The sequence below is a fragment of the Puma concolor genome, chromosome A1 (genome assembly GCF_028749965.1).
Source record: "Puma concolor isolate L17-30 chromosome A1, mPumCon1.1.hap2, whole genome shotgun sequence".
NCBI classification, from domain to species: domain Eukaryota; kingdom Metazoa; phylum Chordata; class Mammalia; order Carnivora; family Felidae; genus Puma; species Puma concolor.
This window is the reverse complement of record NC_141667.1, coordinates 193,528,752-193,542,030: the sequence shown is the minus strand read 5'-3', so window position 1 is coordinate 193,542,030 and position 13,279 is coordinate 193,528,752. Positions and strand designations below refer to the sequence as shown.

Genomic DNA, 13,279 nt, shown 5'->3' with positions numbered 1-13,279 from the left:
CAACCTCATCTCCATTTCCCTGCTACATTCACCCATGCAGCAGTCATTATGAACTTGTGCACCCCTACCGCCCATCAGTGCTCTTACATATTCCAGACTGAGTTATGCGTACCCCTCTGCTCTCTCACTGCAGCCCTTCGTATGCTTTAATCTTACCGTGCTTTACTTCACCTTGTATTATTCTGACTCTGAGCTCCCTGTGCTGAGGCACTTTGCATCACTCATCCTGTATCCTCAGCATGTAACACGGGGTCGAATAAGTCAATTAACTACTCAACAAATGAACACATCACTTAACTTGGTAATCCATAAAACAATTCAAATATCAAATTATTGAGCAAATTTGAGCACATTTTTCTTTTTTTTTTTTATTTTTTTTAATGTTTATTTTGTTTTTGACAGAGAGACAGAGACAGAGCATGAGTGGGGGAGGGGCAGAGCAAGAGGGAGACACAGAATCCAAAGCAGGATCCAGGTCTGAGCTGTCAGCACAGAGCCCAACGCGGGGCTGGAAATCACAGACCGTGAGATCATGACCTGAGCCAAAGTCGGATGTTCAACCTCCTGAGCCACCTAAGCGCCCCATTGAGCACATTTTTCTTAATTTTAAGAGGGAGCAACAGTGTCCCACTGAAGCAGATATAAGGGATTATGTGTGGATACACCGTCTCCATCTTGGTATTAAACACCCAGAAACTGAGTTAATTGTTTTTTAGGGTTGGGAGACTGAAGGGCTGATTCAGGCTAAGCATATACTTTAGGTTTATCTGTGTTCATTTACTGAAAGTCAGTAGCTTTTTCTGAGCTCCTTCAAAAGAAGAACAACCCGAAAGCGTTGATCTCCCCTGGTGAGAGAATGAATGCCTCTCGGATTCACCGGTCAGTAGCCATGACGGTCACTATCAGAGATCTCAACTTCTACCTAATGATGTGAATCATAGCTGTTTCTTTGGTAGGACACAAGTGGGGATCTGAAGGTGTCCCAAACGTGTTAGGCTTACTAAATAAAAATATAGCTTCTTTTAATGAGACAAGAATCTAGGAAAGATCTGAGAAGTCCTTTGACATGTTGAGCTCTTTGGCTTTTTCTCTGGGCACAATCAGCTCAGTTGGTTTCATTCTCATCAGCAGATAGAAGAGAGACATGATCCAAATACTCTCAAATCTTTCAGTCAAGGGGTGCAAAACAAGATGACACAGTACCATTTTAAGCCGTGGACAAACTTCCCTTTTATAGATTGACAAAAAGCCAATTCTACAAGGAATGTTCATTTTTGAGGTTTGGGAATATCAGCCCGTATGTTTATATTAAAACACACTTGAAAACCATGTTTCTCCCGACAATAATTTCTTTCAATAAAATAGTATCAGTGAAGTTTGTATGAAAAACACTAATTTTGTATTTTATTTTCTTACACTTCAATATAATGTATGTGATTTATAGAAACGGGATAGCTTAAAAAAAAAAAAACTCTGAGAAGGCACTTGATAGACTTATTTCCCTCTATCAGATTATATTTAACAATGAGTTTAAAGATAAAACATTTGAAATTATTTCATAAATGTTGGATACGTGGGATTCGAGGTTCAAAAAACTGCTAATTTTAGATAGTTGGCGGTTTACAGATATTAAAACCACAGCATAAAGACAGAAGCTGCCTTCATAAAGGAATATGGGTTTATAGAAAGACACATTTGGATTTGAACTTGAGCTCTGCAAATGACCAGCAAATTACGCTGGTAGGACCAGCGTATGGCATTTTCATAGTTCTGCCAAAAAGTAGGGTGTCAGTTAAAATTCCTTTGTTTTCACTTTCTTCCTCATCTCTTGCACTGTTCTCTACTATAATTTAAAAGACATTAACAAAATCATACAGAAAGAGATTAAGAGAAACAAGAGGAGGTATTCAAACGGTTTAGGATGAGAAAAATGAAAACAAAAACACAAAAACCACTCAAGATTTCTGACCCTTTTTTATCATTAAATGCACTTTTCTAAATGAAGAACCATGATGTTTGAACTAGCAGCAAAGTTTGAAATAAGAATAGGGTATCTAACTTGCTACCATATCGGTTCTTTCAAAGAACACTTAGGTGAAAATGTGCTAAAGATAACGCTCTTCATTTCCAGAAATTCAAGCAATTTTTAAGAAGGTACCTTCACATGAGCAACACAAGGGTTAGGGAGGCTGACACCCTTTGTGGTAAAGAATCCACGTGTAACTTTTGACTCTCCCCAAACTTAACTACTAATAGTCTACTGCTGACTGAAAGTTTTGTCAATAACAGAGCCAGTCAATTAACACCTATTTTGCATATGTATTACATACTAAATCCTTACAATGAAGTAAGCTAGAGAAAAGAAAATAGTAAGAAAATCATAAGGAAGATAAAATACATTTACAGGATTCTACTGTATATATCAAAAAAAATCTGTGTATAAGTGAACTCGTACAATTCCAACTCATGTTGTTCAAGGGTCAACTGCAATAAAAACGGGGAGGAAGACAGTGAAGTGTTTTAATTAGCTTAAATATACTTGACAATGAACCATTTAAAAAGAATATCCTTTTATCAAGTGCCAACATCAGAGATGCTAGCCAAAGCAAAAAGTTACTAATGCTATTAATTTTGTTGCTTTTCTTCCCTATGAGAATCATAATGAAGATCAGTGAGGGTAGACTACTCAGATATGGTAGGAGTTCAACAGTCACGTGCATGCACCAATTCTCAAAGGACTGACACTGAGAAACAGGTACGTCTGTCTCCTTAAAATCGTCATCTGCTTCCCTCACCCCCCACCCTACCCTTTCTCAATCACTGTTACTGAGTTACTATACAGGTTTCCGCCACTATCAGAAAGTAGAACATTCTCCTATGAAACCTTTGGTAAGACAAAATGGTGTAGAGCGAAGAATGACCAGTAAATTTTATGGAAAAGTTTTTGAGCATTCCCAGACCCCCAAAATAACCTCTCTTAGGCCTTTGTGATGCCTTAGGGCATGTCTTGCTAACAAAGGCACACAATTAATGGAGATAAAGCACAGCTGTTCACAGACACAGCTCAAAGCTCTGAAAGCTTGGTGCTGAGATGCTGAGTGTGGTTCCCAGGGAGGGAGCCTGGTGGAGCTGCTCTCGCTGCTGAAGAGTACTGGGGGGAAAAAAAACCCAACAATACTGAACACCATTTTTGCTTTTCACCGGTTTTTTGTAAAGATGAAAATCCTCTTTGGATTCCTTTCAGTTAGCAAAAACAGGTGCTAACATAGGCCTTTTCATAAAAGCAAAGTGGCATAATGGGAACTTTTGAAAGCAGGGGATGCCTGTATCTAGATCCTTATTCTTCTAGTTTAAGGTCTGTTCCTGGTTATGCTGAAATTTCTCTCAGGAGATGTTCTAATTCATTTACACTTTAGTCTGAACAAAGTTGATTATCCTACTCCCAGTAACAAATGAGGGGTATGAATGTTTGGAATTAGAGAAAAAGAAAAAAAGGGGGTACAGAAATTAGAGGGTCTGGGTAACACAGCCAAACTGTACCTATTTAAAAATATCATTGTTTTGCCTGGGGTTAGAGTTAATTACAATAATTTGCTCTAATCATGCGCCTGTACTTCTCTTTTTCCAAACACTTATTTCATAATTACGTTTGTCAAGTTGTTAAGGGTAACAACCCTATTTTACCATCCGAGGAAAAAAACAGACCAAAACAAAACAGATGTTCTATGAAATGCTGGAAGTCAGTTTTGTCACAATTACTGAACACATGGTTTCTGACTTGGACAGTATTTCCGCAATTAAAATGAGAAAAGGGCAGAGCCTGCCTGTGGGCCTCTCTGTGGCTTTTACCAATGTATCTGAATTTGCTGATCCTAAGCTGATGAATGGCAATCAAATGAACCAATGAAGGTGGTAGAAATGATAAGTTCAAGCGCAGTTCTCAAACTATACACACTGAAGTAACCTCAGTTTCCGCTCTAATCCCAAGCAATGCTTTTTTTATCTACAGACAGGAATACCTGAATATTTAGAGAGGAGGATGCAATTCTGGCTAACAACTGCATTTCAAAGCAAAGGAAACCTTTCTTAAAATGAAGATTTAAAAGTTCATTCTACAAACCAGTAAAATGCAGAATACCAGACATTAGGAAAACATTTATTAGTATATTAAGGTTTATGCTGTTGTAGATATACAGCGTCAATAAAGTAAGGCACCATATTGAAAACTCAAACTATGATGATTATGGCATGAGGCAAGACTATGAACCTGAATGGGAAGGGAGAGAAAGAGGAGCATCTCTGTTGGAGGTATTTACCCTGTGGGTTACCATCTTGTAAGGACTGCTCAAGGACAAGGCAGTTTCATCCATTTCTAGTGTCAATCTTCCCTAATATCTTCCTTTCTCATCCTTTGCCTTCTCTTTCTTGATTGACAAGAAATTCATTGGCACCACTGCATTGGTGGCCAATGAATTAAGAGGCCAGCCTTTGAATCGTCTTAAATCATGACTCCTTTTGCCTTTGATTGGAAAGTCAAATGTGTACTGGTTGCCCAAGAATTTATAATATGCGATCTCTAATAAACATAAATCTTTCATTTTGTTGTCTCTCTACCTGTAGACATGCTTCTCAATATGACTCTCCCAAGAAAGTTTTGCAAGCACAGGAAATAGGTCAACTGGTGTCTTCTGGAATCCTCTCATCTCACATATGCCAATCTGATGTTTTAGACTTTTATTATTTAACATGTTATTTTATTGATCATAGTACACTGAAATCTTTGCTTGTTTGACAGCTTTTGAGTTAATAACTGATAGCTTCTGAGAAGGCATCAAGATCCAAAGGCAAAACAGAAAGAGAGAAAACAGAAAATAAACGACAGCAACATGCATTGAAGAATCAAGGAGAAACTAAGAGAGGAGCAGAAAGACGTGCTTATGACTGTACACATTGAAAGTGAACTTTAGGTAAACCTAAGTACAGATTTTTTAAGTGTCTAACAAGGATTATATATTTATTTGTCCCAGAATAAAATTGGTCTCAGTATATTACTGTAAGTTTTGAAATACACCCGTATTTAAGAGGTCTCTACAGAGCACACTTAGTGCTTCCTCTAACACTTTCTTTGTACTTCCTGGTGTTTACACACACATACTCCGTCTTGAACGATGGTTAATTAACTATTGATGGGTCCTGGCATTCTAGGGCTTCCCAGGTGACGGCTCCGTATTCTTTACTAATCGTTTAATGAAAACACTTACATGAATAATGAATCTGGCATTTCCCTAGATACACATGCAACTTTTGTAATAGTAATAAAGGCAGGCATATGCAGTTAAACAAGATACTGTGGCTTGAAAATGTTTTCACAAATCAAGTCAGAGAGGTTATGCTGAAAATGAAGCTCCAGGTTTTGAAGCTGCTGTTAAATTTTCACATTAAAATATGCTATATGTTATAAGCTCATGATATTAAAAGAAACAGTTATACTTGACAAGTTAATACCGTTATCTGTTAAGTCCTTAATAAAGTAAGCACAATTGAGATCTTCATAATCATAGTTCCGAACTTCAAAGTTTGAATTAAAAGCAACATACCCACATCTATAAACACACGTACACACAAACTATACAATGTCTCATAATGACGCAGGAAAACGATATGATTAAAATGTCTATGAAACCTACTATTCACCTTAGAATTGAAACTTGTCATTATTTAGTCCAATTTTAGACATGGATCTTAAGACTTAGATTACACAAACCAGGCCTGATCACTGATTTAGTGGTGACTAAGCATGCCACCATTTTAAACAGGATTTCATCAACCCCTTTGATTCAATACCAATCTTGGCTCAAATGAACATTTGCTTTGGAGAAACTAAGTGACTACAACCAGTTATTTGAACACATGAGTGAAAAAAAGTTTTTTTTATAGGGGTTGAAATGCAAGAATATCATTGGAAACAAACATTACAAGTACTCTTAGAAAAAGATCCATTTTTGGAGTCAGAAGTCCAAAACTTTGCCTTGTTACTATTTATCAGATGACTCTGTAGGGGTCATTTAACTTCTCAGGATCCTGAGTGCCTTCATTTGTACAATTAGAATAACAGTATTTGCAACATTTTAATTTCCTAGTTGTCGTATACTACACACTATTACTATTACCATCAATAATTACATTCCTAATTCCTTAATTAACTGAACAGCCTTCTATGTGCCAAAACTTTATGGCTCGGTTTTTATATAACTTTTATATAACTTTATATATATTTTTATATCACATCCTCACAATGGTCCTATAAGGTAAGTGCTCTGATTTTTTATACAGATGAAGAAACATCTTAGAGAGGTTAAATAACTTGCCAAAAGCCACACAACTATTAAGAGCTTAAATATAAATTTGAATTCAGATCTTTGACTCCAAATTCATTTTAGATCCACTATATCCTGTTTCCCCTAATATACCATATATATTTGTGTGTATGCAAACATATATAATATAAACATATAATATGTATTACCTATAGAACACAGAAACATATTATTTTATATATACACGTTTTCAATTCTAAAATGCCATACTAGTGTGTGTGTGTGTGTGTGTGTGTGTGTGTGTGTGTGTGTGTGTGTTAAAGATTACAAAGACTAAGGCATGGAGCAGGGTCAGTACTTAGTCAATATTTGGGAAAAGGAATTAAAATATGGGAAGCGACTAAGATCATTTTGAGTGAACTGTTAATCATGTATCAGCAATAACAGAGGCTATTTAAATCCCATTCTTATGTAAGATTATGTTTTTAAAATTATTCTATAGAAAAAAACATACAAAGACTGGTCACAGGTTCAATTCTAGATACAGAATTACCAATGATGGAAAAGCAACTATCTTCCATAAGCAAGGGATGAAACCTAACTTTATGGTCTAGATAAACGAAGAGAGACAAGGTCTCTTTAGGGGTGCCTGGGTGGCTCAGTCGGTTAAGCATCCAACTCTTGATTTTGGCTCCGGTCATGATCTCACAGTTCATGGGATCGAGCCCCCGCATCGGGCTCTGTGCTGACAGCACGGAGCCTGCTTGGAATTTTCTCTCCACCCCGCCCCACCCCCGCTCCTCCCCAACTCAAGTGTGTGCACGCCTGTGCTCTCTCTCACTCTCTCTCAAAATAAATAAATACAATTTTTTTAAAAAATGGAGACAAGATCTCTTTAAAAATTACATATGATTCTGAATTTTCAAAGCGATGAAACATCATCTTCCATATTTAAAATTTCAAAAAAGCTATTCTGTACTTTCCTATCAAAACAAGTACATAATACTTGCCATATTTTATTTCTCTTGACTGTTGTGTGTGAATAGTAACAATGATGATGATAACTGACATTCAAAAAGAACAATATATTTTTTTCCAGAGTTAAGGAGAAGAGGTTAGAGATATTAGGAAAGATGCACAGAAGTCTCATTTCTAATACAAGCACACATTTTCAGCTATGTAAAATACTCCATGTTTTCCCCTAATCTGCTCCCGAAGAACGTCAGGCCGGATGCAAGGGTGCTGACACGTGTGCCCATTCAGAGCTAGAATGACAAGCCCTGGGACCAGAGATGCTGCTGCTTCCATTACCCACTGAATACCGTGGCGATTCTTAGTTCATCCTGAGAATGTGGTACTTACTCTTGTACTGCTCTGGCTATGGAAAGGGCCGTAGATCCAGTCTCATTAACGCTATCTAAGGTCACATTTGGCAGGTCATCATCGTCACTGTCACTTTTACTTTGTCTGGGAGATAGGCCTCGGGGGTCCATTTGTGCTGGGAAAAAAAGGCATATATAATGAATTAAAATTAGCGTGCAGAAAGATAACCTTGTCCTGGACCAACATCAAGCATGGCATGTCTCGTCTGTGCCTATCGCGCACATGGAACTCTCTAGAAATCCCAGGAATTAGTGAAAGTGGTGCATTTAATGGACAGAGCGCTCACTGACTTTTCCCTTGTTCATTTGATTTACAAAACCTCAATCAGCTCTCAACAGTTTCAGGGGATGACTACAGAACAGAAACTATAAAATCCACAATACTATTAACTCCTGAGTGGTCAGAAGCTGATTAGGTAGCTCATCAGTTACTGTACAACCCCCTGGCTCTTCCTTCTTGCTTCTGCTGCCAGAGTTCAGGCCATTTCACTGCTCGTTAGCACGTTCCCTGGAAGGTGGGGAGCACAGATTTTACCTGCCTATATAGCTCTCTTAATAAGCCTAAAGAAGAACAAGGTTTACAAGACTAAAAGTTGTAGGTATTTCTCATACTTCAGTGAATACTGTCTCACAGTTCATTACTGCTCTAAGTGGAGATCTGAGTGCCCCAAAATGACAGAAGTAGCAGCATTTTAAGTGTATGTTTTATGTGCCAGAAAGTGTTCGTCTCCACACTGATTTCATTTTTCAGAAAGGCATTTCCAGATAGGATTCTCCTCCCACCGTGAACTTGCCAGCAAAGCAAGAAATAGCCCTATGTTCTGTGACCCCTGCTGACCGGGACCATCAGATCCTTTCAAATGAGAGGATTACCATCAGCATTTAGTATGTGAATGCATATTTTTAAAAGTTAGATTTCATTTCCACTTCCTCCTCTCTATGAACAACCTTAGCATCCACCACTGTCTAGGATTTCCATCAGCCCTCACCTCAAGCACAAAATAAGCACACCTTCTAAATTAAAAGTATTGGACTAGCTACACAACTGCATTATTAAAATACATGACTTCAGCCCCAGCCAGCTGCAGCCAGACTTCTGCTCTTCAAACCTGCCTGCAAGAGATTTCTAAAACCACCACTGCTCGCAAAGAAAAACAAAATGAACTTCACATCATGGTTACAATGACATCTTTTTACAATTTCTTTTTTTCTTAAATCATTTTTTTTGTATTGTAAATTGTACGTTAGGTAGAACCACTGGGAAATGTTGATATTTCACCATTTTTTACCCACAAAAAGACCATTTCTTGTGAGTCTACTTAATACTTACAATATGAATAGAAAAACCTAGAGAGTTTCAACATAATTCTAACTAAACTTGGCTAGGAAGGAACTTACATCTGTTAAATCCATTACCCTGGTGTATGTGACATACATTCTGCCTGTAAATATAAACACACCAGAATATATTCTGAACAAAGGAAGGGCTTGGTAAATGTTTGTTAAAAGAGAAAATAATCAATTCAAATAATCTAAAGCAGTGGTCCTCAACCAAGGACAAAACTGCCCCCCACTCCCCCTAAGAGACATTTGGCAATGTCTGGCTTGTCACATTCTGATTTGTCACGACTTAAGGGTAAGGGGACCTAGTGGGGAAAAGTCAAGGACAGTGCTAGATACGCTACAATACACAGGTCAGTCCCCCATGACAGAGAATTATCCAGTTGAAAACGCCAATAGCATGCAAATTGAGAAACTCTGATCCAGAGATTTAAGAGTTTGGGTGCCTGGGTGACTCAGTCCGTTACGCGTCCGACTCTTGGTTTCGGCTCAGGTCATCACGGTTGCTGGGATCGAGCCCCGAGCCCTGTGTTGGGCTCTGTGCTGACAGTGTGGAGACTGCCTGGGATTCTCTCTCCCTCTCTTTCTGTCCCTCCCAGTCCCCCCTCCTCTCTAAGTCAAAATAAATAAACAAACATTTACAAAAAAACTTTGGATGTATAAAAGTGTCACATCTTATGACTTCTGGTTGTATAACTACATTGTAATTTCAAAGCCACTATCCAATGAAGTACACTATATGTTGGATTATTCATATTTTCTAGTCCTGTCCTCAAATTAATCAAGTCACGGTCATGTGACTCAGCACTCACAACTTCTCCAAATGCAGTATTCAGTTTCTCAAATGCCAGGAGTCATGCAGTGACACTCATCAAGAGTTACTGTTTTCTTTGTATGATACACAGTGGGACAAAAACACTGTTTATTTTCCATCTGATCTCTAAAGAAGATTCCCTAAATGAAGGATGTTGGGGAAACTCTTCAGGGAGGAAAGTAACCAGTTCCACAAGCATCTGACAACAGAGAGCCACCTAAGCATTCAGTCACTCCGAAGGCACTGAAAGCACCGAATCATTTAAGATTTATTTTGACTGAAGGCAGCAGAAACGGACTCAGGCCAACCTATATTAAACAGAATGCACTGGAAAGCCATTGAGCAGCTCACAGAATGGAAGGTAAGGAGGTAAAGATGAACAGCTATCACTCAAGCAGCACAGCACACAGGAATGATATAGGCATTTAACAGGAATTCATAGACAGCGTCTTTTTGGGCAGCCCTAGAGTAGAATGATTCATTTGACAGTCATTCATGACTACTCACATTGAGCCAAGAAAATGAGTTTCAGATCTATCTAGGCTTCCAAATCACATATTGTGTGGTGTTACATATGCCTGTAAATGTCAGCAACTTAACATTTAAAGTTGTTGAAACATCATCTTGCCTGTGCCAAGATACCAAATTAACAAACAGCTAAAGAACAGAGAATATCCTGGTGGTCCCATTTTGCCCAAGAGAACTAGAGCCTCCGTGGAGAAGTAATACAACTCAGGGAAGACACGGGCAGTTCACCAATAAGCTCTCTGGCTCTGACAGCCTGACTGTAATAATGATTCCAGACAACTGGTGTGAGAGTTGATCATCTCAATTATGTTATGTTTATAACTTAATGAAAGTTTAAAATATGTTAAACATGGTATCTCTTTTGATGTACTTTTCAGGAACATCATAATTGAGGATTTCTTTCCAATATTTTCAATAAATATTATGAAATACATCTGCTACCATCATGCTGGGAAACTCTTTTTTACCCATACCTTCAGCCAAGCTGAGGAAGTAATTAGAAAGGCTTTTTAAAATCTGCATTGCTGATTAGGTCAGATGATTAGCTTATCTACATACTTGCATAATTCTACTCTATTTTTATTAAACGTGGGATAGGAACATCTACCCTAGTTCACCTCTATTAGTCTTCCAGTTCCTCAGCTCATTTCAGAAGCACAGATTCTCTGAGGCACCCATTCAGAGAAAACGGAAAAGTTACCTGGGCACCAGAACTAAAAACCCATCTACTCCTCTAAGTAAGAGAGCAGCAAATCAACTATAAACATCTGAAAATGATTTACATTTGAGATTTTGTTCCTTTTCAGTGATAAAGGGATCATATAGCTTTGGGTATCCCAGCTCATTGTTGATGGTGGCGTCATTGCTGAGTTGGAGGTGCTGTGGAATAGGGTGTGAGTTTCATACCATGTGACAAATCCCTAAGAAGGGAACCTCAGAACCCTAACACCTGTAGTTGAACATATTCACTCTAATTTTCTAATATGCATGTACAATAAACTATTCCTGTAAAGATCCTCTCAATAAATCATGTCTCCATATATCCATGCCCTTGTGTGGCTGCTTCCCATAATGACTCCAGACTTGGCTATATGACTTGATGTGGCCAAAGGAATATTAGCAAACACGACACAAAGCAAAAGCTTGTAAAGCACTTGCATATTGGGTTTCCCCTGGATCTGTTACTGTTTTTAGAACCTAGCCACCATGTGAAGGAACCCAAGAAAGCCTAAAATACACGCTGTTCAGCTGGAAGCCAACACCACCTGAGGTAAGTGACTCATTTTAGAATGACTGGTGACTTTCCAGCCACCAGATGATTGTAGCCATGAGTGACCCCGGTAAAACTAGCATGAGAACCGCCTGGCTAAACCCATCCCCAATTTTTGACTCACAGGATGGTAGGCAAATAAAATAGTGGCTGTATCAATTTAGCAGATTTGGGGGTGCTCTGTTATATGGCAATACAAAATCAATGCACTCTCCCAGATTATTCCAGAGGTTTCCGGACAATGATGTGGAATGATGTGTAACTACGATTACAGTGAGCCCATCACACTCCTCTCTAATCTCCTCTCAGGAGGTAACCCAGACTTAAGCAGCATAAATTTAAGTCGGCTATTAATAGAAGTATGGAAAATAAAAGTCACATATTCTGTATTATTTACTTCTCAATCCAAAATATTCAAAATGTATTTACAGTTACTTTGGCTTTAGAGGTATCTTTGATCCTTGACCTGCCTCAGGCAGGGTTCTACTGGAAGGGTCCATCAGTTGGTATTACTATTCGGGTGAACAAAACTTTTCTATCCCTTTTCTCAAACTCCTAGTGATAGGAGGGTCATATGGGTAGATCGTCCCAAGTAAGGGGCTAGCCAAAGCTAGTTTCATACGTTTGCCTCTCTTCAACTCACATGGGGCACTTGAACTTTATTTCCCCTCCCAGTAACAGTAAACTGACATAGACACAGAGACACCAATGTCCATTCTCACCTCCCCCAACTCAGCTTAGGTGTGGACAAAAGATTGAATGCTCTATCTTACGCAGAAATAAATTGGCCCATTCAGCTATTCTTCAAGGAAAGGAAGTTCTTCCTTATGGCACCATATTAAATGCAAACAATACAACAATCTATGAACATACACTGAAACTTTAAGACTAACATGTCCTAAAAGTGACTCACAGAAGGATTTATTCAATCCCTTTCGGCTTGGCCTGCCCAGGCTGAAGGACAGGGGACACCCGCAGAGGGAAGGGCAGGAGGCAGCTGGTGAGCAGAGGCTGTGGCGCTGCCAGACTTTCCTTCCCCCTCTCTCAGCCACTGCTAGGCTGCCTGGTGCCTGCAGAAGCCCTCGCTGTTCATCCTACCAAGGCTGAAGCATGTCCCAGTTAGAGAAACACTGGCTTCCACAAGCGCTGCTGCTTTCTGCTCGAAAGAAGGGAGTGGGAGAATGGGGAGTATTGAGGGGAGGAAAACGACCACATGGTGGTCGGGGGGGGATGTGCAGAGGGAACACTCAGAGCATTATAGGCTAAAAGAGTCCTCTTGCACCACATTCTATGCAGGAATTGCTCTAAGAAGGACAGCTGCGGTGTTTCTTTAGATAAAAACAGAGCTCTGGCTTCAGAGAACATGGGTGAGACTTCTGGCCCCATCACTGGCAGCCTTCTGATGTTGGGCGATAGATTTCCCACCCTCTTAAACTCAGTTTCCTCCTTGCCAGTGCTGATGTGCCAGTAAATGAGATGATGCATGCAAAGCACTTGTTACCCTGCCTGGAATTTGGTAGCACGTTACCATTCTGCTGTTTTTTAAAAATTTTTATGTTTTTATTTATTTTTGAGAAAAAGCAAGCAGGGGAGGGGCAGAGAGAGAGGGAGACAGAGAATCCCAAGG

The 13,279-nt window shown here is 39.1% G+C and overlaps 1 protein-coding gene across 30 annotated transcripts in view; it reads right to left on the bottom strand.

The window, feature by feature from the left end:
* KLF12 (KLF transcription factor 12) overlaps positions 1-13,279 on the bottom strand; it is a 453,354-nt gene that overhangs the window by 113,655 nt on the left and 326,420 nt on the right. For all 30 annotated transcript variants that reach the window (XM_086710407.1, XM_086710520.1, XM_086710513.1 and 27 more), the window contains one exon: positions 7,680-7,815. In XM_086710407.1, coding sequence (XP_086566533.1) covers positions 7,680-7,815 — 136 coding nt within the window. The remainder of the gene's footprint in view (positions 1-7,679; positions 7,816-13,279) is intronic.